This window comes from Drosophila bipectinata, chromosome 4 (genome assembly GCF_030179905.1).
Source record: "Drosophila bipectinata strain 14024-0381.07 chromosome 4, DbipHiC1v2, whole genome shotgun sequence".
NCBI lineage: Eukaryota > Metazoa > Arthropoda > Insecta > Diptera > Drosophilidae > Drosophila > Drosophila bipectinata.
In genome coordinates, this window is record NC_091740.1 from 1517121 (window position 1) to 1540566 (window position 23446).

Below are 23446 nucleotides of genomic sequence, written 5' to 3' on the forward strand. Positions count from 1 at the left end.
AAAAAAAAGGAACAAAATTAAAAAAATTTTTCAAACACCAAACAAATATTAAACCACTCTTATTTACATAATCTTGCGGCCAATCTCGGGCAAAACCAACACAATGGGCTGACAAGACCCCCCAGTTCCATCAAAACTGAGCCGCTTTCCATAAAGAAGGCCTATTCTAATTTTCTAGATGACGATTCCAGTGACTCCGAGCATGGAGAAATAAAGTGGAAGTCTGCTAAAAAACTCATCATGGAAGACGAACCAACCAACAGCGAAGCAGCCAGAGCTCCATCTAAGGCTAATATTGAAAACAACTAGTATGAAATTCTATCTGATTAAGACGATGAAGATCATGACACCGACATGGAGGTTGACGGTATGCAGAACAAAGATGACAAGAAGACCAAGCGATCTGCGGAAAAAACGGTATCAAGGGCCTCTCCAAAGACATTTCCCGCATCTTAGGTGTGGATCTTGAAGTGACCTAGAAGGATACTTACTCAACACTGAAAAAGTTCCTGAGCGAAAATAACCATCGATTCCACACATTCCAGCCCCGAGACGAGCGCGATCGGATCGTCGTTAAAGGCCTCCACTTTTCCACGGCCCGGAGGATATTAAGGAGTGTTTTAGCCGCCATGGACACAAAGTCAGGGATATACACAATCCCACGCGAAAAGGTACGAAGAAGCCACTAAACATTTTTTTTATTAGCCTCGAGCCAGCCAAAAGGAACAAGGAGGCCTTTCAAGTCAAGCGGCTATGCAGCACGGTGGTTATGGTTTAGCCAGCAATAAAATTCGACGATGTGCCCCAATGCCATTGCTGCCAGGGCTTCGGCCACACGATCGGTACTGCCATCTGGAGTACAGATACGTAAAGTGTGGAGATAGTGCGTAAAGTGTGCATCGTCAAAATCGCCAAATTAATCCTAACATCAGCTATGCCAGCACAGCCAAAAACGGAGCACCACAGTCTGACTCCAACCCCAATCCCGATCCCAGTCTTCCAAGTAATCCAATGGACGTCCTATTGGTTAGGATGGAATCTATGTTTGAGCGCATGATGGAGACGGTCATGAGCCAAATAGACCAAATGATGGCCACCGTTTGCAAATCCTTATGCATACGCGATTAGGTTATATCTATGGAACAGCGACGGCCGCAATCAATTAACCGCAATCGTATCTACCTCATATATATTGGAAGTGATAGAAGGACTTTCCTCTCACCCAAAACTGCTGCGAGTAAATGTTCCGCTTTATAGGGAAATCAAAGAGATTAGTACTGAATTCTGATATTGTTCCCTCACCTGTCAAATATAATGAAGCCTTTAAGAAAATTGTCGAAATAGTCGAAACTATTCGACTATTTTATGTGGGTCCACGTATCCTTATCCGCGAGCAACTATTACGGATTCCGCCCTGGGAATCGTCTATCTTTTCCTTTGCTTGGACTATCAAGTACCAGGGCTCGATTCCGGTTTCGAAAAGCAAGGGTAATCATCTATTTGTTGGAGCCCCTTAGGCATGAAATCGGAGAACCTTACGGGTAATCGGGGAGTTCTGTGTCGCTACAGTTGACTTCGAAAGTTTACAGTTTACGGCTTACTCACGCCTTTCATCCGCGACGATTACCTGTTGACATATAGTAATTATGTAATGTAATCTACATATAGCCAATTTAAGCACTTAAAAAGAACAAAGAACACACTAAAAGGAACGAAGGGCCCTCCGGGCACTATCGCTCTCGAAAATTGAGAGGGCGGCCCGAACTAGACATAGCCGAGCTGAAACTCTCTATAGAAAGCCCGTTGAGTCGAGCGGCCGAGAGAGAGTCGGCTTGCGATCAACTAAGCTTTTGTACAAACTTAAGTCTCATAAATAAACATTACACTAAATATTACATAAACATAATTTAAACATTAACATTAAACGCCGTGCTGCTACCTGACCCGACAATATTTAATTAATTTAATTAATTAATTAAAATTTTTTTTTTCAAAATATATAATCCTAAAAAAAACAATAAGAATATTGTCTTAGCTTGGCCTCAGTTCGTAGAGGACCACAAAAAGCACTATGATGATTTTATTTTATTTTATTTTAATTATTATGATAATTACATTTTTAGAAAGTTACATCTCAACAACATTCGAACATCGACCCAAAAAACAAAAGATCATATATTTTCTCCTGTTACTTTCACATCGGACTTAAATTGACTTTCCGGACTTTAAGAGCATGGATTCTTAGCCAATTTTTCTTGCATACTTATACGATTGGGCAAAACAACAACAAACCTACGGCTATACTATCGATTCAGTAGGCAAGCAGACTAAAAAGTCTATAACTCCAGACTAAAAAGCTTATTGATTCGTAGGTGTAGATTAGCCAAAGGAACAGTTTGACATCAAAACATTTTCCAAAAATATAAGCAAACTGGCGACACAGCGGATCCAATAATGAGTAACATTTCCATGTCCCATGCAATAAGCCTGAGAAGCGCAGGGCACATGGAAAATGAGAACCAGAGGGGCCAGGAAATGCCGCACCGTGACGCTGTACGGGAAGAACGAGGGAGGTGAACACATATGCACTGCTCGACGAGGGATCGTCTGTGACGCTCATAAACACCTAGAGGGTGTGAATCGACTACTAAAGTACGGTGGACCATGAAACAGTGAGACGACAATCGAGTCCACTTTACTACAAAATCGAGAACTTTGGGGTGAAGCCAGCGACGGGCCCTGGGCATCTTGAAATGAACGACTAAGCGGGTAGGCCAACGGTACCAGACTGGGCTTCTATGTTTACTACGTACGACCGCTGCTCGTCAAAAGAGGTAGCCGAAACAGTCCGACTCTTAGCAGAGCCAGCACGAGATGCCGTCCCAATTGAACCTGTAACAAAAGAGGGGACAGCCGCTCAGATTTCCATGTTGAACAACAACAAGGCCACGGGCGATGATGGTATAAGTGCAATTTCATTAAAACGATACTTGCCACCTCCAAGTATCAAGCTCATAAAAAAAATTTTTCCACAGCTGCTGTCATGTGAGAGCAGCTGTACCTGCTCAGCGGTTGGCAGAGAAGATGCAATATTAAGGTTAACAAAGCCAAATACACTGCCACAACCTTTTCTCTTTGACCCGGAAACTGCCCACCGGCCCGTCTCAACAGCTCCCTCTTCCCGCAGGTAAAAACCCGTAATAACTAGCTTTCACACTCGACAGGAGGCTTACTTGGAAGCCATATCTAACTAAGAGGAGAAAGCAGTGCAACATGAGGCTCAAGGCGTTTTATTGGCTAATGGGAAGAAAATCAAAGCTGCGAACTTCTTCGAAACCCTTATTTACAAAGCCACCATATGGCCCATATGGACATATGGAATATGGCCAGTAAGACAAACGTCTAATAGGTTTGAACCTAACGTATCGTTTCATTGTTTGTTAAAAAAAAGGAACAAAATTAAAAAAATTTTTCAAACACCAAACAAATATTAAACCACTCTTATTTACATAATCTTGCGGCCAATCTCGGGCAAAACCAACACAATGGGCTGACAAGACCCCCCAGTTCCATCAAAACTGAGCCGCTTTCCATAAAGAAGGCCTATTCTAATTTTCTAGATGACGATTCCAGTGACTCCGAGCATGGAGAAATAAAGTGGAAGTCTGCTAAAAAACTCATCATGGAAGACGAACCAACCAACAGCGAAGCAGCCAGAGCTCCATCTAAGGCTAATATTGAAAACAACTAGTATGAAATTCTATCTGATTAAGACGATGAAGATCATGACACCGACATGGAGGTTGACGGTATGCAGAACAAAGATGACAAGAAGACCAAGCGATCTGCGGAAAAAACGGTATCAAGGGCCTCTCCAAAGACATTTCCCGCATCTTAGGTGTGGATCTTGAAGTGACCTAGAAGGATACTTACTCAACACTGAAAAAGTTCCTGAGCGAAAATAACCATCGATTCCACACATTCCAGCCCCGAGACGAGCGCGATCGGATCGTCGTTAAAGGCCTCCACTTTTCCACGGCCCGGAGGATATTAAGGAGTGTTTTAGCCGCCATGGACACAAAGTCAGGGATATACACAATCCCACGCGAAAAGGTACGAAGAAGCCACTAAACATTTTTTTTATTAGCCTCGAGCCAGCCAAAAGGAACAAGGAGGCCTTTCAAGTCAAGCGGCTATGCAGCACGGTGGTTATGGTTTAGCCAGCAATAAAATTCGACGATGTGCCCCAATGCCATTGCTGCCAGGGCTTCGGCCACACGATCGGTACTGCCATCTGGAGTACAGATACGTAAAGTGTGGAGATAGTGCGTAAAGTGTGCATCGTCAAAATCGCCAAATTAATCCTAACATCAGCTATGCCAGCACAGCCAAAAACGGAGCACCACAGTCTGACTCCAACCCCAATCCCGATCCCAGTCTTCCAAGTAATCCAATGGACGTCCTATTGGTTAGGATGGAATCTATGTTTGAGCGCATGATGGAGACGGTCATGAGCCAAATAGACCAAATGATGGCCACCGTTTGCAAATCCTTATGCATACGCGATTAGGTTATATCTATGGAACAGCGACGGCCGCAATTACCGCAATCGTAACCGCAATCGTATCTACCTCATATATATTGGAAGTGATAGAAGGACTTTCCTCTCACCCAACACTGCTGCGAGTAAATGTTCCGCTTTATAAGGAAATCAAAAAGATTAGTACTGAATTCTGATATTGTTCCCTCACCTGTCAAATATAATGAAGCCTTTAAGAAAATTGTCGAAATAGTCGAAACTATTCGACTATTTTATGTGGGTCCACGTATCCTTATCCGCGAGCAACTATTACGGATTCCGCCCTGGGAATCGTCTATCTTTTCCTTTGCTTGGACTATCAAGTACCAGGGCTCGATTCCGGTTTCGAAAGGCAAGGGTAATCATCTATTTGTTGGAGCCCCTTAGGCCTGAAATCGGAGAACCTTACGGGTAATCGGGGAGTTCTGTGTCGCTACAGTTGACTTCGAAAGTTTACAGTTTACGGCTTACTCACGCCTTTCATCCGCGACGATTACCTGTTGACATATAGTAATTATGTAATGTAATCTACATATAGCCAATTTAAGCACTTAAAAAGAACAAAGAACACACTAAAAGGAACGAAGGGCCCTCCGGGCACTATCGCTCTCGAAAATTGAGAGGGCGGCCCGAACTAGACATTGCCGAGCTGAAACTCTCTATAGAAAGCCCGTTGAGTCGAGCGGCCGAGAGAGAGTCGGCTTGCGATCAACTAAGCTTTTGTACAAACTTAAGTCTCATAAATAAACATTACACTAAATATTACATAAACATAATTTAAACATTAACATTAAACGCCGTGCTGCTACCTGACCCGACAATATTTAATTAATTTAATTAATTAATTAAAATTTTTTTTTTTCAAAATATATAATCCTAAAAAAAACAATAAGAATATTGTCTTAGCTTGGCCTCAGTTCGTAGAGGACCACAAAAAGCACTATGATGATTTTATTTTATTTTATTTTAATTATTATGATAATTACATTTTTAGAAAGTTACATCTCAACAACATTCGAACATCGACCCAAAAAACAAAAGATCATATATTTTCTCCTGTTACTTTCACATCGGACTTAAATTGACTTTCCGGACTTTAAGAGCATGGATTCTTAGCCAATTTTTCTTGCATACTTATACGATTGGGCAAAACAACAACAAACCTACGGCTATACTATCGATTCAGTAGGCAAGCAGACTAAAAAGTCTATAACTCCAGACTAAAAAGCTTATTGATTTGTAGGTGTAGATTAGCCAAAGGAACAGTTTGACATCTAAACATTTTCCAAAAATATAAGCAAACTGGCGACACAGCGGATCCAATAATGAGTAACATTTCCATGTCCCATGCAATAAGCCTGAGAAGCGCAGGGCACATGGAAAATGAGAACCAGAGGGGCCAGGAAATGCCGCACCGTGACGCTGTACGGGAAGAACGAGGGAGGTGAACACATATGCACTGCTCGACGAGGGATCGTCTGTGACGCTCATAAATACCTAGAGGGTGTGAATCGACTACTAAAGTACGGTGGACCATGAAACAGTGAGACGACAATCGAGTCCACTTTACTACAAAATCGAGAACTTTGGGGTGAAGCCAGCGACGGGCCCTGGGCATCTTGAAATGAACGACTAAGCGGGTAGGCCAACGGTACCAGACTGGGCTTCTATGTTTACTACGTACGACCGCTGCTCGTCAAAAGAGGTAGCCGAAACAGTCCGACTCTTAGCAGAGCCAGCACGAGATGCCGTCCCAATTGAACCTGTAACAAAAGAGGGGACAGCCGCTCAGATTTCCATGTTGAACAACAACAAGGCCACGGGCGATGATGGTATAAGTGCAATTTCATTAAAACGATACTTGCCACCTCCAAGTATCAAGCTCATAAAAAAAATTTTTCCACAGCTGCTGTCATGTGAGAGCAGCTGTACCTGCTCAGCGGTTGGCAGAGAAGATGCAATATTAAGGTTAACAAAGCCAAATACACTGCCACAACCTTTTCTCTTTGACCCGGAAACTGCCCACCGGCCCGTCTCAACAGCTCCCTCTTCCCGCAGGTAAAAACCCGTAATAACTAGCTTTCACACTCGACAGGAGGCTTACTTGGAAGCCATATCTAACTAAGAGGAGAAAGCAGTGCAACATGAGGCTCACGTTTTATTGGCTAATGGGAAGAAAATCAAAGCTGCGAACTTCTTCGAAACCCTTATTTACAAAGCCACCATATGGCCCATATGGACATATGGAATATGGCCAGTAAGACAAACGTCTAATAGGTTTGAACCTAACGTATCGTTTCATTGTTTGTTAAAAAAAAGGAACAAAATTAAAAAAATTTTTCAAACACCAAACAAATATTAAACCACTCTTATTTACATAATCTTGCGGCCAATCTCGGGCAAAACCAACACAATGGGCTGACAAGACCCCCCAGTTCCATCAAAACTGAGCCGCTTTCCATAAAGAAGGCCTATTCTAATTTTCTAGATGACGATTCCAGTGACTCCGAGCATGGAGAAATAAAGTGGAAGTCTGCTAAAAAACTCATCATGGAAGACGAACCAACCAACAGCGAAGCAGCCAGAGCTCCATCTAAGGCTAATATTGAAAACAACTAGTATGAAATTCTATCTGATTAAGACGATGAAGATCATGACACCGACATGGAGGTTGACGGTATGCAGAACAAAGATGACAAGAAGACCAAGCGATCTGCGGAAAAAACGGTATCAAGGGCCTCTCCAAAGACATTTCCCGCATCTTAGGTGTGGATCTTGAAGTGACCTAGAAGGATACTTACTCAACACTGAAAAAGTTCCTGAGCGAAAATAACCATCGATTCCACACATTCCAGCCCCGAGACGAGCGCGATCGGATCGTCGTTAAAGGCCTCCACTTTTCCACGGCCCGGAGGATATTAAGGAGTGTTTTAGCCGCCATGGACACAAAGTCAGGGATATACACAATCCCACGCGAAAAGGTACGAAGAAGCCACTAAACATTTTTTTTATTAGCCTCGAGCCAGCCAAAAGGAACAAGGAGGCCTTTCAAGTCAAGCGGCTATGCAGCACGGTGGTTATGGTTTAGCCAGCAATAAAATTCGACGATGTGCCCCAATGCCATTGCTGCCAGGGCTTCGGCCACACGATCGGTACTGCCATCTGGAGTACAGATACGTAAAGTGTGGAGATAGTGCGTAAAGTGTGCATCGTCAAAATCGCCAAATTAATCCTAACATCAGCTATGCCAGCACAGCCAAAAACGGAGCACCACAGTCTGACTCCAACCCCAATCCCGATCCCAGTCTTCCAAGTAATCCAATGGACGTCCTATTGGTTAGGATGGAATCTATGTTTGAGCGCATGATGGAGACGGTCATGAGCCAAATAGACCAAATGATGGCCACCGTTTGCAAATCCTTATGCATACGCGATTAGGTTATATCTATGGAACAGCGACGGCCGCAATTACCGCAATCGTAACCGCAATCGTATCTACCTCATATATATTGGAAGTGATAGAAGGACTTTCCTCTCACCCAACACTGCTGCGAGTAAATGTTCCGCTTTATAAGGAAATCAAAGAGATTAGTACTGAATTCTGATATTGTTCCCTCACCTGTCAAATATAATGAAGCCTTTAAGAAAATTGTCGAAATAGTCGAAACTATTCGACTATTTTATGTGGGTCCACGTATCCTTATCCGCGAGCAACTATTACGGATTCCGCCCTGGGAATCGTCTATCTTTTCCTTTGCTTGGACTATCAAGTACCAGGGCTCGATTCCGGTTTCGAAAGGCAAGGGTAATCATCTATTTGTTGGAGCCCCTTAGGCCTGAAATCGGAGAACCTTACGGGTAATCGGGGAGTTCTGTGTCGCTACAGTTGACTTCGAAAGTTTACAGTTTACGGCTTACTCACGCCTTTCATCCGCGACGATTACCTGTTGACATATAGTAATTATGTAATGTAATCTACATATAGCCAATTTAAGCACTTAAAAAGAACAAAGAACACACTAAAAGGAACGAAGGGCCCTCCGGGCACTATCGCTCTCGAAAATTGAGAGGGCGGCCCGAACTAGACATTGCCGAGCTGAAACTCTCTATAGAAAGCCCGTTGAGTCGAGCGGCCGAGAGAGAGTCGGCTTGCGATCAACTAAGCTTTTGTACAAACTTAAGTCTCATAAATAAACATTACACTAAATATTACATAAACATAATTTAAACATTAACATTAAACGCCGTGCTGCTACCTGACCCGACAATATTTAATTAATTTAATTAATTAATTAAAATTTTTTTTTTTCAAAATATATAATCCTAAAAAAAACAATAAGAATATTGTCTTAGCTTGGCCTCAGTTCGTAGAGGACCACAAAAAGCACTATGATGATTTTATTTTATTTTATTTTAATTATTATGATAATTACATTTTTAGAAAGTTACATTTCAACAACATTCGAACATCGACCCAAAAAACAAAAGATCATATATTTTCTCCTGTTACTTTCACATCGGACTTAAATTGACTTTCCGGACTTTAAGAGCATGGATTCTTAGCCAATTTTTCTTGCATACTTATACGATTGGGCAAAACAACAACAAACCTACGGCTATACTATCGATTCAGTAGGCAAGCAGACTAAAAAGTCTATAACTCCAGACTAAAAAGCTTATTGATTCGTAGGTGTAGATTAGCCAAAGGAACAGTTTGACATCAAAACATTTTCCAAAAATATAAGCAAACTGGCGACACAGCGGATCCAATAATGAGTAACATTTCCATGTCCCATGCAATAAGCCTGAGAAGCGCAGGGCACATGGAAAATGAAAACCAAAGGGGCCAGGAAATGCCGCACCGTGACGCTGTACGGGAAGAACGAGGGAGGTGAACACATATGCACTGCTCGACGAGGGATCGTCTGTGACGCTCATAAACACCTAGAGGGTGTGAATCGACTACTAAAGTACGGTGGACCATGAAACAGTGAGACGACAATCGAGTCCACTTTACTACAAAATCGAGAACTTTGGGGTGAAGCCAGCGACGGGCCCTGGGCATCTTGAAATGAACGACTAAGCGGGTAGGCCAACGGTACCAGACTGGGCTTCTATGTTTACTACGTACGACCGCTGCTCGTCAAAAGAGGTAGCCGAAACAGTCCGACTCTTAGCAGAGCCAGCACGAGATGCCGTCCCAATTGAACCTGTAACAAAAGAGGGGACAGCCGCTCAGATTTCCATGTTGAACAACAACAAGGCCACGGGCGATGATGGTATAAGTGCAATTTCATTAAAACGATACTTGCCACCTCCAAGTATCAAGCTCATAAAAAAAATTTTTCCACAGCTGCTGTCATGTGAGAGCAGCTGTACCTGCTCAGCGGTTGGCAGAGAAGATGCAATATTAAGGTTAACAAAGCCAAATACACTGCCACAACCTTTTCTCTTTGACCCGGAAACTGCCCACCGGCCCGTCTCAACAGCTCCCTCTTCCCGCAGGTAAAAACCCGTAATAACTAGCTTTCACACTCGACAGGAGGCATACTTGGAAGCCATATCTAACTAAGAGGAGAAAGCAGTGCAACATGAGGCTCAAGGCGTTTTATTGGCTAATGGGAAGAAAATCAAAGCTGCGAACTTCTTCGAAACCCTTATTTACAAAGCCACCATATGGCCCATATGGACATATGGAATATGGCCAGTAAAACAAACGTCTAATAGGTTTGAACCTAACGTATCGTTTCATTGTTTGTTAAAAAAAAGGAACAAAATTAAAAAAATTTTTCAAACACCAAACAAATATTAAACCACTCTTATTTACATAATCTTGCGGCCAATCTCGGGCAAAACCAACACAATGGGCTGACAAGACCCCCCAGTTCCATCAAAACTGAGCCGCTTTCCATAAAGAAGGCCTATTCTAATTTTCTAGATGACGATTCCAGTGACTCCGAGCATGGAGAAATAAAGTGGAAGTCTGCTAAAAAACTCATCATGGAAGACGAACCAACCAACAGCGAAGCAGCCAGAGCTCCATCTAAGGCTAATATTGAAAACAACTAGTATGAAATTCTATCTGATTAAGACGATGAAGATCATGACACCGACATGGAGGTTGACGGTATGCAGAACAAAGATGACAAGAAGACCAAGCGATCTGCGGAAAAAACGGTATCAAGGGCCTCTCCAAAGACATTTCCCGCATCTTAGGTGTGGATCTTGAAGTGACCTAGAAGGATACTTACTCAACACTGAAAAAGTTCCTGAGCGAAAATAACCATCGATTCCACACATTCCAGCCCCGAGACGAGCGCGATCGGATCGTCGTTAAAGGCCTCCACTTTCCACGGCCCGGAGGATATTAAGGAGTGTTTTAGCCGCCATGGACACAAAGTCAGGGATATACACAATCCCACGCGAAAAGGTACGAAGAAGCCACTAAACATTTTTTTTATTAGCCTCGAGCCAGCCAAAAGCAACAAGGAGGCCTTTCAAGTCAAGCGGCTATGCAGCACGGTGGTTATGGTTTAGCCAGCAATAAAATTCGACGATGTGCCCCAATGCCATTGCTGCCAGGGCTTCGGCCACACGATCGGTACTGCCATCTGGAGTACAGATACGTAAAGTGTGGAGATAGTGCGTAAAGTGTGCATCGTCAAAATCGCCAAATTAATCCTAACATCAGCTATGCCAGCACACCCAAAAACGGAGCACCACAGTCTGACTCCAACCCCAATCCCGATCCCAGTCTTCCAAGTAATCCAATGGACGTCCTATTGGTTAGGATGGAATCTATGTTTGAGCGCATGATGGAGACGGTCATGAGCCAAATAGACCAAATGATGGCCACCGTTTGCAAATCCTTATGCATACGCGATTAGGTTATATCTATGGAACAGCGACGGCCGCAATCAATTAACCGCAATCGTATCTACCTCATATATATTGGAAGTGATAGAAGGACTTTCCTCTCACCCAAAACTGCTGCGAGTAAATGTTCCGCTTTATAAGGAAATCAAAGAGATTAGTACTGAATTCTGATATTGTTCCCTCACCTGTCAAATATAATGAAGCCTTTAAGAAAATTGTCGAAATAGTCGAAACTATTCGACTATTTTATGTGGGTCCACGTATCCTTATCCGCGAGCAACTATTACGGATTCCGCCCTGGGAATCGTCTATCTTTTCCTTTGCTTGGACTATCAAGTACCAGGGCTCGATTCCGGTTTCGAAAGGCAAGGGTAATCATCTATTTGTTGGAGCCCCTTAGGCCTGAAATCGGAGAACCCTACGGGGTAATCGGGGAGTTCTGTGTCGCTACAGTTGACTTCGAAAGTTTACAGTTTACGGCTTACTCACGCCTTTCATCCGCGACGATTACCTGTTGACATATAGTAATTATGTAATGTAATCTACATATAGCCAATTTAAGCACTTAAAAAGAACAAAGAACACACTAAAAGGAACGAAGTGCCCTCCGGGCACTATCGCTCTCGAAAATTGAGAGGGCGGCCCGAACTAGACATTGCCGAGCTGAAACTCTCTATAGAAAGCCCGTTGAGTCGAGCGGCCGAGAGAGAGTCGGCTTGCGATCAACTAAGCTTTTGTACAAACTTAAGTCTCATAAATAAACATTACACTAAATATTACATAAACATAATTTAAACATTAACATTAAACGCCGTGCTGCTACCTGACCCGACAATATTTAATTAATTTAATTAATTAATTAAAATTTTTTTTTTCAAAATATATAATCCTAAAAAAAACAATAAGAATATTGTCTTAGCTTGGCCTCAGTTCGTAGAGGACCACAAAAAGCACTATGATGATTTTATTTTATTTTATTTTAATTATTATGATAATTAAAATAAAAGTAATCGAACTACCGAACTGAGCGGACGTGCTTTGTCCGAGCTCCGGGAAAACTTCACTTCGCTTATATTTTCGCTAATATAAGCGAAAAGACACTGAAATACAATTTATTAAAAGCGACAGACAAGCTTTTTTTTTTATAACAGTTGTAATGTGCTAAACCAAAACTAGTGCATTGTTGAAAAAAAAAAAAATACGTACCACGCAATGAGCTCATTGAGCAACGACCAAAAGAACGAGCGTAGAAGTTCAGTGAACCAAAGAAACGGCTTCTACTCTTACTTTTCAACCCGCGATACCGAAGTGGAAAAATCGGCGCTTAAAAGCAACCCGGCTTTACTGACCGCTGAAACCCAAAGGGCACGGTCTTGCTCACCCGCTCTGCTCACTCCGACTCCCGCGTCATGGAGTTCGCAGTGTAAAACCCCCCCTCCAATATCGGAAACAATTTTCGCACCAACAACAAGCAGCGCTACAACTTCTGCAACAACAGCGAAAACCCCTGCAACTCAAAGTACCACGACGTCAACGACTACAGCGAGTACAAAAACAAGAAAGGAAAGCTAACTTCGGGCGGAGCCGAAGTTTATATACCCTTGCAGTTAAAACCGGATAATCGCAAACATCGGATATAGTAGGCCAATCCTTATGGGAATAGGAATATATAATCCAATTTATTACAATACAAAATCTAAAAAAAGTCCCAAACTTCTATCTTCAAAAATACGAAAGTTGATATTTCTACCAAATACCATTTCCGATCGTTCAGTTATATGGCAGCTATGGGATATAGTCAGCCGATCCTAATGAAATTTGGTAGGTTGGATCAACTGACCAAAAATAGAATCTGTATTAAATTCCAGCTTTCTATCTACAAAAACACGAAAGTTGGGTCATTTCCGATCGTTCAGTTATATGGCAGCTATAAGATATAGTCGGCCGATCTTTATGAAATTTGGCATGACGTAATGTTTTGCCAAAAATAGCTCTCATGTCAAATTTGAACTCTCTAACTCTAAAAACACCAAAATTATACCATTTCCGATCAATCAGTTATATGGCAGCTATAGGATATAGTCGGCCGATCCGGGCCGTTCCGACTTATATACTGCGTGCAAAGGAAAGAAGGGTGTGTGCAAAGTTTCAAGACGATAGCTTTAAAACTGAGAGACTAGTTCGCGTAGAAACGGACAGACAGACAGACGGACAGACGGACATGCTCATATCAACTCAGGAGGTGATCCTGATCAAGAATATATACACTTTATAGGGTCGGAGATGTCTCCTTCACTGCGTTGCACACTTTTGACCAAAATTATAATACCCTCTGCAAGGGTATAACAACAACCTCGGAAAGTGCCAAAGCGGCAACGGCCACACAGACTGGAATGGATCGCTACATCCAAATTAAGCGCAAGCTTAGCCCGCAGAGTAATCCGGCAGGCAACAAAACAAAAATTAACCGTGTCCTGAATAACGATAATAAACCAGACAGATCCACTACTAACAGATTTGCCCTACTGGCGGAGGCTGAGGAAAACCAACCAGCCCAAGACACCGCAAAAAAACCCAAGCCCCCTCCAATCTATATTAGGGAAAAAAGCTCGAGTGCCCTGGTCAACAAAATTGCGTCGTTGATCGGGAACGGTGAAAACTTTCATGTTGTTCCGCTTATCAAAGGGAACATCCATGAAACAAAGGTGCAAACCAAGACTGAAGAGCACTTCCGAATAGTGTCAAAATATCTGGACACTGTACAGAAAAACTATTACACGTACCAGCTGAAAAGCAGTAAGGGCCTACAAGTGGTAGTAAAGGGAATAGAACCTGATGTTACCGCCGAGGAAATAAAAACCGCCCTTAAAGAAAAGGGCTTCGCCGCCAAGAATGTTATTAACATTCTAAATAAAGATAAAAAGCCACAACCCCTCTTCAAGGTCGAGCTCGAGCCTGAAAGCAGGTCGCTGAAGAAGAACGAAGTCCACCCAATCTACAACCTGCAATATCTTTTGCATCGGAAAATCACTGTTGAAGAGCCACATAAACGTAACGGTCCAGTGCAATGCACTAATTGTCAAGAGTATGGACACACAAGGTCTTACTGCACACTTCGGGCTGTCTGTGTAGTCTGCGGGGACGCCCACAAGTCTGCTTGCTGCACTACAAACAAGGACAGTACCGTGAAGAAATGTGGAAACTGCGGAGGCAGCCATACGGCAAACTATAGAGGATGTATTGTGTACAAGGAGTTAAAGAGTCGCATGCGTCAAGCGACCGCAACGCGCAACCAAAATCCACAGAATGCGTACGTTTCGTCAAAAACCACGCCAGACGTCTTCTTCGCCAAAGCTGCGAGATCCTCATTCGGTCCACTAAACACCACCAACGGCTTCTCCTATGCCGATGCTCTACGATCTGGAAGGGAAATTCCAATTCAGCCTAACTCTCAAAGCGCTTAACAGGCCCCAGAACAGCCACACAGCAAAACGGAAACTATGATGCTTACCCTCCAACAAAGTATGATGGAGCTTATGTCATTCATGAAAACGACCATGCAAACGCTTGTTCAAAACCAGAACATGGTGATACAGCTGCTCGTAGCACAACAGTCCAAATAATCTATGCAGGCGCTACGAATATCAATGTGGAACGCCAATGGTGTCTCACGGCATAAACTAGAATTGTCACAATTCTTGACCGAAAACCATATTGACGTTATGCTACTGGTGGAAACGCATCTTACAAGCAAATACAACTTTCATATAAGAGGCTACACAATCTACCGCACAGATCATCCAGATGGGAAAGCCCACGGCGGAACTGGAGTTCTAATCAGAGAACGAATTAAACACCATTTTCACAAAAGGTTTGCAACAAACTTCTTGCAGGCCACATCGATACAAATTCAGTCAAGCAACGGAATCCTTTCAATTGCTGCCGTTTACTGCCCTCCTCGCTTCTCAATCTCGGAAGGACAATTTATGGACTTCTACAATTCACTTGGGGATCGATTTATAGCCGCAGGAGACTACAACGCCAAACATACGCACTGGGGATCACGTCTAGTGACTCCCAAAGGAAGACAATTGTACAATGCAATTATAAATGTGAAAAATAAACTGGACTACGTTTCCCCTGGAAGTCCCACATACTGGCCAACAGACTCACGAAAGCTCCCAGACCTTATTGATTTTGCAGTGACAAAAAACATACCTCGCAATCTAATAAGTGCCAAAGCAGTCTCGGACTTATCATCAGACCACTCGCCTGTGCTTCTAACGCTTCTTCAAAGCCCAGAAATAACCGAACACCCCTTCAGTCTGACGACGACAAAAACAAACTGGCTAAAATACAAAAAGTACGTGAGTGCCCACATAGAACTCGCCCCGGATTTTAACATGGAATCTGACATCGACTACACTACGAGCGCCCTGGAAGAAGTACTCGTTGCGGCAGCTAAAATCTCTACTCCTCATAGGAAAGAAGTAGACCGAAACAAACACTTCAAATCTAATCAGCAAATCGAACAGCTCGTGCGAGAAAAGAGGCGCACGCGTCGTGATTGGCAAAACAGCAGATCACCAGCTTCAAAACAACGCCTTAAGGAAGCAACCCGATCACTCGACCAGGCTCTTCACCAACAGGAAGAAAATGCACAGCTGAGGTACATCCAGAATCTCTCGCCAACAAGCACAAAGTACCCCCTGTGGAGGGCCCACCCAAATCTTAGTGCCCCAATTGAAACGACCACCCCGATAAGAAACTCTTCGGGATGCTGGGCTCGCAGCAACGAAGACCGAGCTGAAACATTCGCCACACATCTCCAAAGTGTCTTCCAGCCAAACCCAGCCTCAAATTCATTCCTCCTGCCAGTAATTCAGCCAGAGTCCTCCCCTCAGCCAGCCGCACCTCCATTCCGGCCGAACGAAATCGAAAAAGTCATAAGAGGGCTAAAACCAAAAAAGGCTCCCGGTGGTGACCTATTGACCCCAAAGATGCTGATCGAACTTCCAAAATGCGCTATAGAGGTCGTCTGCAAACTATTTAATGGAATCATTAATCTTGGCTATTTCCCAAAAAAGTGGAAGAAATCCATTATTATAATGATACCGAAGCCTGGAAAAGACCACACAATTCCGTCATCATACAGACCAATAAGCCTTCTATCTTGTTTGTCTAAACTGTTTGAAAAATGCTTGTTAACTCGCATAATACCACATCTGGAAGCTTGCAATATCATCCCGGCACACCAATTTGGCTTTCGAAGATACCATGGAACCATCGAACAAGTGAACAGATTAACATCCGAAATACGCTCAGCCTTCGAACAACGAGAATACTGCAGCGCTATTTTCCTCGACGTATCTCAAGCTTTCGACCGAGTTTGGCTCATCGGACTCATGCACAAAATTAAAACGTATTTGCCAACATACACCCACAAGCTACTGGAATCATACCTCTTCAATAGGGTATTCTCAGTGAGATGCAACGCAGCTACTTCGGGCGACTACACCATCGAAGCTGGAGTTCCACAGGGAAGCGCACTCGGGCCGTGTCTATATGTTTTGTATACTGCGGATATTCCTACGAGCGCACAACTAACAACGTCAACGTTCGCCGATGATACCGCTATTCTTAGTCGCTCCAGATGCCCAACGCAGGCAACAACCCAACTGGCTAATCATCTCACAATAGTGGAAAGGTGGCTGTCCGACTGGCGCATTAAAATAAACGAACAAAAGTGTAAACATATAACGTTTACTCTTAATAGACAAACATGCCCTCCGCTTTTACTAAACGGTATGCAGATCCCTCAAGCTAACGACGTAACGTACCTTGGCGTTCACCTTGATAGACGACTTACCTGGCGTAAGCACATCGAATGCAAAAAGATGCATCTAAAACTGAAAGCCAGCAGCCTCCACTGGATCATAAACTCACGATCGCCACTGTGCCTAGACTACAAGTTACTACTGTACAATTCAGTCCTAAAGCCAATCTGGACGTATGGCTCCCAGCTGTGGGGGAACGCGAGCAGCAGCAACATAGACATCATACAGCGCGCACAATCAAAAATCCTGAGAACTATCACAGGGGCACCTTGGTATGTTCGCAACGAAAACATCCACCGGGATCTGGGCATCCTCGCAGTGAAAGACGAAATCCAGAAGCAAAAAGAGTCATACAAAGAAAAACTGTCTTCGCACCCAAATTTTCTCGCTCGGGGATTGACTCGGGTTTCTAGCGTATCCCGCCTTAGACGCAACGACCTCCCAACCCAGCAATCGATTTTTAGGGCCGTCTAACTCCGTATCAGTCAATATGACTGTTAGTTAAGTTAAAAATATAAGATTTGATACACCTCTTGTTAGTCTCGCAAAGAGAAGATTCAAGAAATAAAAGCAACGTTAAAATAAAAAAAAAAAAAAAAAAATTATTATGATAATTACATTTTTAGAAAGTTACATCTCAACAACATTCGAACATCGACCCAAAAAACAAAAGATCATATATTTTGTCCTGTTACTTTCACATCGGACTTAAATTGACTTTCCGGACTTTAAAAGCATGGATTCTTAGCCAATTTTTCTTGCATACTTATACGATTGGGCAAAACAACAACAAACCTACGGCTATACTATCGATTCAGTAGGCAAGCAGACTAAAAAGTCTATAACTCCAGACTAAAAAGCTTATTGATTCGTAGGTGTAGATTAGCCAAAGGAACAGTTTGACATCAAAACATTTTCCAAAAATATAAGCAAACTGGCGACACAGCGGATCCAATAATGAGTAACATTTCCATGTCCCATGCAATAAGCCTGAGAAGCGCAGGGCACATGGAAAATGAGAACCAGAGGGGCCAGGAAATGCCGCACCGTGACGCTGTACGGGAAGAACGAGGGAGGTGAACACATATGCACTGCTCGACGAGGGATCGTCTGTGACGCTCATAAACACCTAGAGGGTGTGAATCGACTACTAAAGTACGGTGGACCATGAAACAGTGAGACGACAATCGAGTCCACTTTACTACAAAATCGAGAACTTTGGGGTGAAGCCAGCGACGGGCCCTGGGCATCTTGAAATGAACGACTAAGCGGGTAGGCCAACGGTACCAGACTGGGCTTCTATGTTTACTACGTACGACCGCTGCTCGTCAAAAGAGGTAGCCGAAACAGTCCGACTCTTAGCAGAGCCAGCACGAGATGCCGTCCCAATTGAACCTGTAACAAAAGAGGGGACAGCCGCTCAGATTTCCATGTTGAACAACAACAAGGCCACGGGCGATGATGGTATAAGTGCAATTTCATTAAAACGGATACTTGCCACCTCCAAGTATCAAGCTCATAAAAAAAATTTTTCCACAGCTGTTGTCATGTGAGAGCAGCTGTACCTGCTCAGCGGTTGGCAGAGAAGATGCAATATTAAGGTTAACAAAGCCAAATACACTGCCACAACCTTTTCTCTTTGACCCGGAAACTGCCCACCGGCCCGTCTCAACAGCTCCCTCTTCCCGCAGGTAAAAACCCGTAATAACTAGCTTTCACACTCGACAGGAGGCTTACTTGGAAGCCATATCTAACTAAGAGGAGAAAGCAGTGCAACATGAGGCTCAAGGCGTTTTATTGGCTAATGGGAAGAAAATCAAAGCTGCGAACTTCTTCGAAACCCTTATTTACAAAGCCACCATATGGCCCATATGGACATATGGAATATGGCCAGTAAGACAAACGTCTAAACGATTCAATCATCAAATAGGTTTTGAACCTAACGTATCGTTTCATTGTTTGTTAAAAAAAAGGAACAAAATTAAAAAAATTTTTCAAACACCAAACAAATATTAAACCACTCTTATTTACATAATCTTGCGGCCAATCTCGGGCAAAACCAACACAATGGGCTGGCAAGACCCCCCAGTTCCATCAAAACTGAGCCGCTTTGCATAAAGAAGGCCTATTCTAATTTTCTAGATGACGATTCCAGCGACTCCGAGCATGGAGAAATGAAGTGAAAGTCTGCTAAAAAACTCATCATGGAAGACGAACCAACCAACAGCGAAGCAGCCAGAGCTCCATCTAAGGCTAATATTGAAAACAACTAGTATGAAATTCTATCTGATTAAGACGATGAAGATCATGACACCGACATGGAGGATGACGGTATGCAGAACAAAGATGACAAGAAGACCAAGCGATCTGCGGAAAAAACGGTATCAACGGCCTCTCCAAAGACATTTCCCGCATCTTAGGTGTGGATGTTGAAGTGACCTAGAAGGATACTTACTCAACACTGAAAAAGTTCCTGAGCGAAAATAACCATCGATTCCACACATTCCAGCCCCGAGACGAGCGCGATCGGATCGTCGTTGAAGGCCTCCACTTTCCACGGCCCGGAGGATATTAAGGAGTGTTTTAGCCGCCATGGACACAAAGTCAGGGATATACACAATCCCACGCGAAAAGGTACGAAGAAGCCACTAAACATTTTTTTTATTAGCCTCGAGCCAGCCAAAAGCAACAAGGAGGCCTTTCAAGTCAAGCGGCTATGCAGCACGGTGGTTATGGTTGAGCCAGCAATAAAATTCGACGATGTGCCCCATTGCCATTGCTGCCAGTGCTTCGGCCACACGATCGGTACTGCCATCTGGAGTACAGATACGTAAAGTGTGGAGATAGTGCGTAAGAGCTTTTCCCCTTTCATCCCCAGAGCATCCATATCACCCCACACTGGAGGTCTCAATCGAAACCACTCCTGGTATCGATCAGTTGTCTCCGAGCGTGGTAAATAAGATTCGCTGTTTCCGTAAAGCTGATTTTCAGAAACTTAATAGCCTTATTGATACATTTGACTGGTCTGATATTCTGGCGTGCACTGATCTTAATGTCACTTTAGAAAAATTTTATTTTACTTTAAATAAATTTTTTGACTCATGTGTGCCTTGGAAATATCCGTCCGCTTCAACAAATCCTCCTTGGTTTACAAGGTGCCTCGCTAACTTAAAAAATAAAAAAAATAAGCTTTTACTTAAATATAAAAAAACCTGCAGTAGTGTTGATTTCTCAAGATACCTACTAGCTCGGTCGAATTTTACCGTGCATAACGCTGAATGTTATAGGAATTATATTGACCGCTGCCGGATACAATTTACTCAGGATCCAAAGCAGTTTTATAATTTTGTAAACACTAAGCGTAAACACGTATCTTTTTCACCCCTGCTTACGTTTGAAAATTCCTCTGCGACTTCTGATCAGGCCATTGCCGATCTATTCGCAGAATTTTTTCAAACAACTTATTCTCCTCCAAAATTGACTGATCAGCCTTACGCATATAACATTCAAGCAGCAAATCTTATTTTCTGTCCGTCTTTTTCTGAGAACAACTTATTATCTGGTCTTTTAAGGGTCAAACCCATTTATTCGCCAGGCCCCGATGGAGTACCAGGCTGTGTGCTAAAATACTGTTCCAGGGCTCTGTGCAAACCTCTACTTAGACTTTTCAACTTATCTTTGGAAACCTCGATTTTTCCCCTTAAGTGGAAGGAATCATTTATAATTCCCCTACATAAAAAAGAGAAAAAGTCTGAGGCTGCCAACTACAGAGGCATCTCTAAATGGTCGGCAATTCCAAAGTATTTTGAAAAATGCACGGCTTTATTAAGCGTCCACCACCACGAACTTATTGGAGTTGACATCCTTTGTCATAGATGGCTTTCGTAAGGGATATTAAACCGATGTAATTTACATATCTTTCGCAAAGCATTTAATTCAGTCAATCACTCACTTTTGCTGAGTAAATTGAATATACTGGGATTTTCTACAGACCTCTTAACGTGGATCTCCAGCTAATTAGATGGAAGGACACAAGGAGTCTTATTTAAAAACAAACATTCCCGTCTGGTCCGTGCTACATTTGGAGTCCAAGGAAGTCATCTTGGCCCGTTGTTATTTACTCTTTTTATAAATGAGTTGCCACCTGCTTTAACGAACTCTCTAGTTCTTATGTATGCAGATGATGTAAAGCTTTGTCTTCAGTACAAATCCATCTCACCTTGATGACTTTCAAAAATGGTGTTCAGCTAACGATTTAATACTTAATGGATCAAAATGCAAGCTTATGTCTTTTTATCGTTTTTTATAGAGAATTTTCCTGGACTCGACAGGAGGCTTACTTGGAAGCAACATGAGGCTCAAGGCGTTTTATTGGCTAATGGGAAGAAAATCAAAGCTGCGAACTTCTTCGAAACCCTTATTTACAAAGCCACCATATGGCCCATATGGACATATGGAATATGGCCAGTAAGACAAACGTCTAAACGATTCAATCATCAAATAGGTTTTGAACCTAACGTATCGTTTCATTGTTTGTTAAAAAAAAGGAACAAAATTAAAAAAATTTTTCAAACACCAAACAAATATTAAACCACTCTTATTTACATAATCTTGCGGCCAATCTCGGGCAAAACCAACACAATGGGCTGACAAGACCCCCCAGTTCCATCAAAACTGAGCCGCTTTCCATAAAGAAGGCCTATTCTAATTTTCTAGATGACGATTCCAGCGACTCCGAGCATGGAGAAATGAAGTGAAAGTCTGCTAAAAAACTCATCATGGAAGACGAACCAACCAACAGCGAAGCAGCCAGAGCTCCATCTAAGGCTAATATTGAAAACAACTAGTATGAAATTCTATCTGATTAAGACGATGAAGATCGTGACACCGACATGGAGGTTGACGGTATGCAGAACAAAGATGACAAGAAGACCAAGCGATCTGCGGAAAAAACGGTATCAAGGGCCTCTCCAAAGACATTTCCCGCATCTTAGGTGTGGATCTTGAAGTGACCTAGAAGGATACTTACTCAACACTGAAAAAGTTCCTGAGCGAAAATAACCATCGATTCCACACATTCCAGCCCCGAGACGAGCGCGATCGGATCGTCGTTAAAGGCCTCCACTTTTCCACGGCCCGGAGGATATTAAGGAGTGTTTTAGCCGCCATGGACACAAAGTCAGGGATATACACAATCCCACGCGAAAAGGTACGAAGAAGCCACTAAACATTTTTTTTATTAGCCTCGAGCCAGCCAAAAGGAACAAGGAGGCCTTTCAAGTCAAGCGGCTATGCAGCACGGTGGTTATGGTTTAGCCAGCAATAAAATTCGACGATGTGCCCCAATGCCATTGCTGCCAGGGCTTCGGCCACACGATCGGTACTGCCATCTGGAGTACAGATACGTAAAGTGTGGAGATAGTGCGTAAAGTGTGCATCGTCAAAATCGCCAAATTAATCCTAACATCAGCTATGCCAGCACAGCCAAAAACGGAGCACCACAGTCTGACTCCAACCCCAATCCCGATCCCAGTCTTCCAAGTAATCCAATGGACGTCCTATTTGTTAGGATGGAATCTATGTTTGAGCGCATGATGGAGACGGTCATGAGCCAAATAGACCAAATGATGGCCACCGTTTGCAAATCCTTATGCATACGCGATTAGGTTATATCTATGGAACAGCGACGGCCGCAATCAATTAACCGCAATCGTATCTACCTCATATATATTGGAAGTGATAGAAGGACTTTCCTCTCACCCAAAACTGCTGCGAGTAAATGTTCCGCTTTATAAGGGAATCAAAGAGATTAGTACTGAATTATGATATTGTTCTCTCACCTGTCAAATATAATGAAGCCTTTAAGAAAATTGTCGAAATAGTCGAAACTATTCGACTATTTTATGTGGGTCCACGTATCCTTATCCGCGAGCAACTATTGCGGAGGATACGGATAGAACAATCCAATCCGTAGTTGGCGCGCCAGGTGTATTGGACTGTTTTTCTTTCTTTGCTCGCAAAAAATACCGCGGTTAGCTAACAAAGGCTAGTTCCACCAAATTAACAGTTCAACGTGACTGCCCGAGCCCAAAAATAATATAAATAGCTCAACATTTAACAAACGCCCTCTTTATTTTAAGGCTGATTCTCAGCT

General features: G+C 43.0%; 1 protein-coding gene and 1 long non-coding RNA gene across 2 annotated transcripts; one reads left to right on the forward strand and one right to left on the reverse strand.

The window, feature by feature from the left end:
- On the forward strand, positions 1 to 2959 carry LOC138926855 (uncharacterized). Its single transcript, XM_070282439.1, has 2 exons — positions 1 to 883; positions 947 to 2959. Exons 1-2 carry the CDS (start codon positions 754 to 756, stop codon positions 1126 to 1128), a joined length of 312 nt encoding a protein of 103 aa, XP_070138540.1. The 5' UTR covers positions 1 to 753; the 3' UTR covers positions 1129 to 2959.
- LOC138926856 (uncharacterized) lies at positions 1544 to 23197 on the reverse strand. Its single transcript, XR_011443527.1, has 5 exons — positions 23133 to 23197; positions 11641 to 11966; positions 8199 to 8523; positions 4752 to 5076; positions 1544 to 1627 (listed from the first exon to the last, which is right to left on the reverse strand). It is a non-coding gene; the product is annotated as an uncharacterized lncRNA (long non-coding RNA).
- Positions 23198 to 23446: the final 249 nt, after the last annotated feature.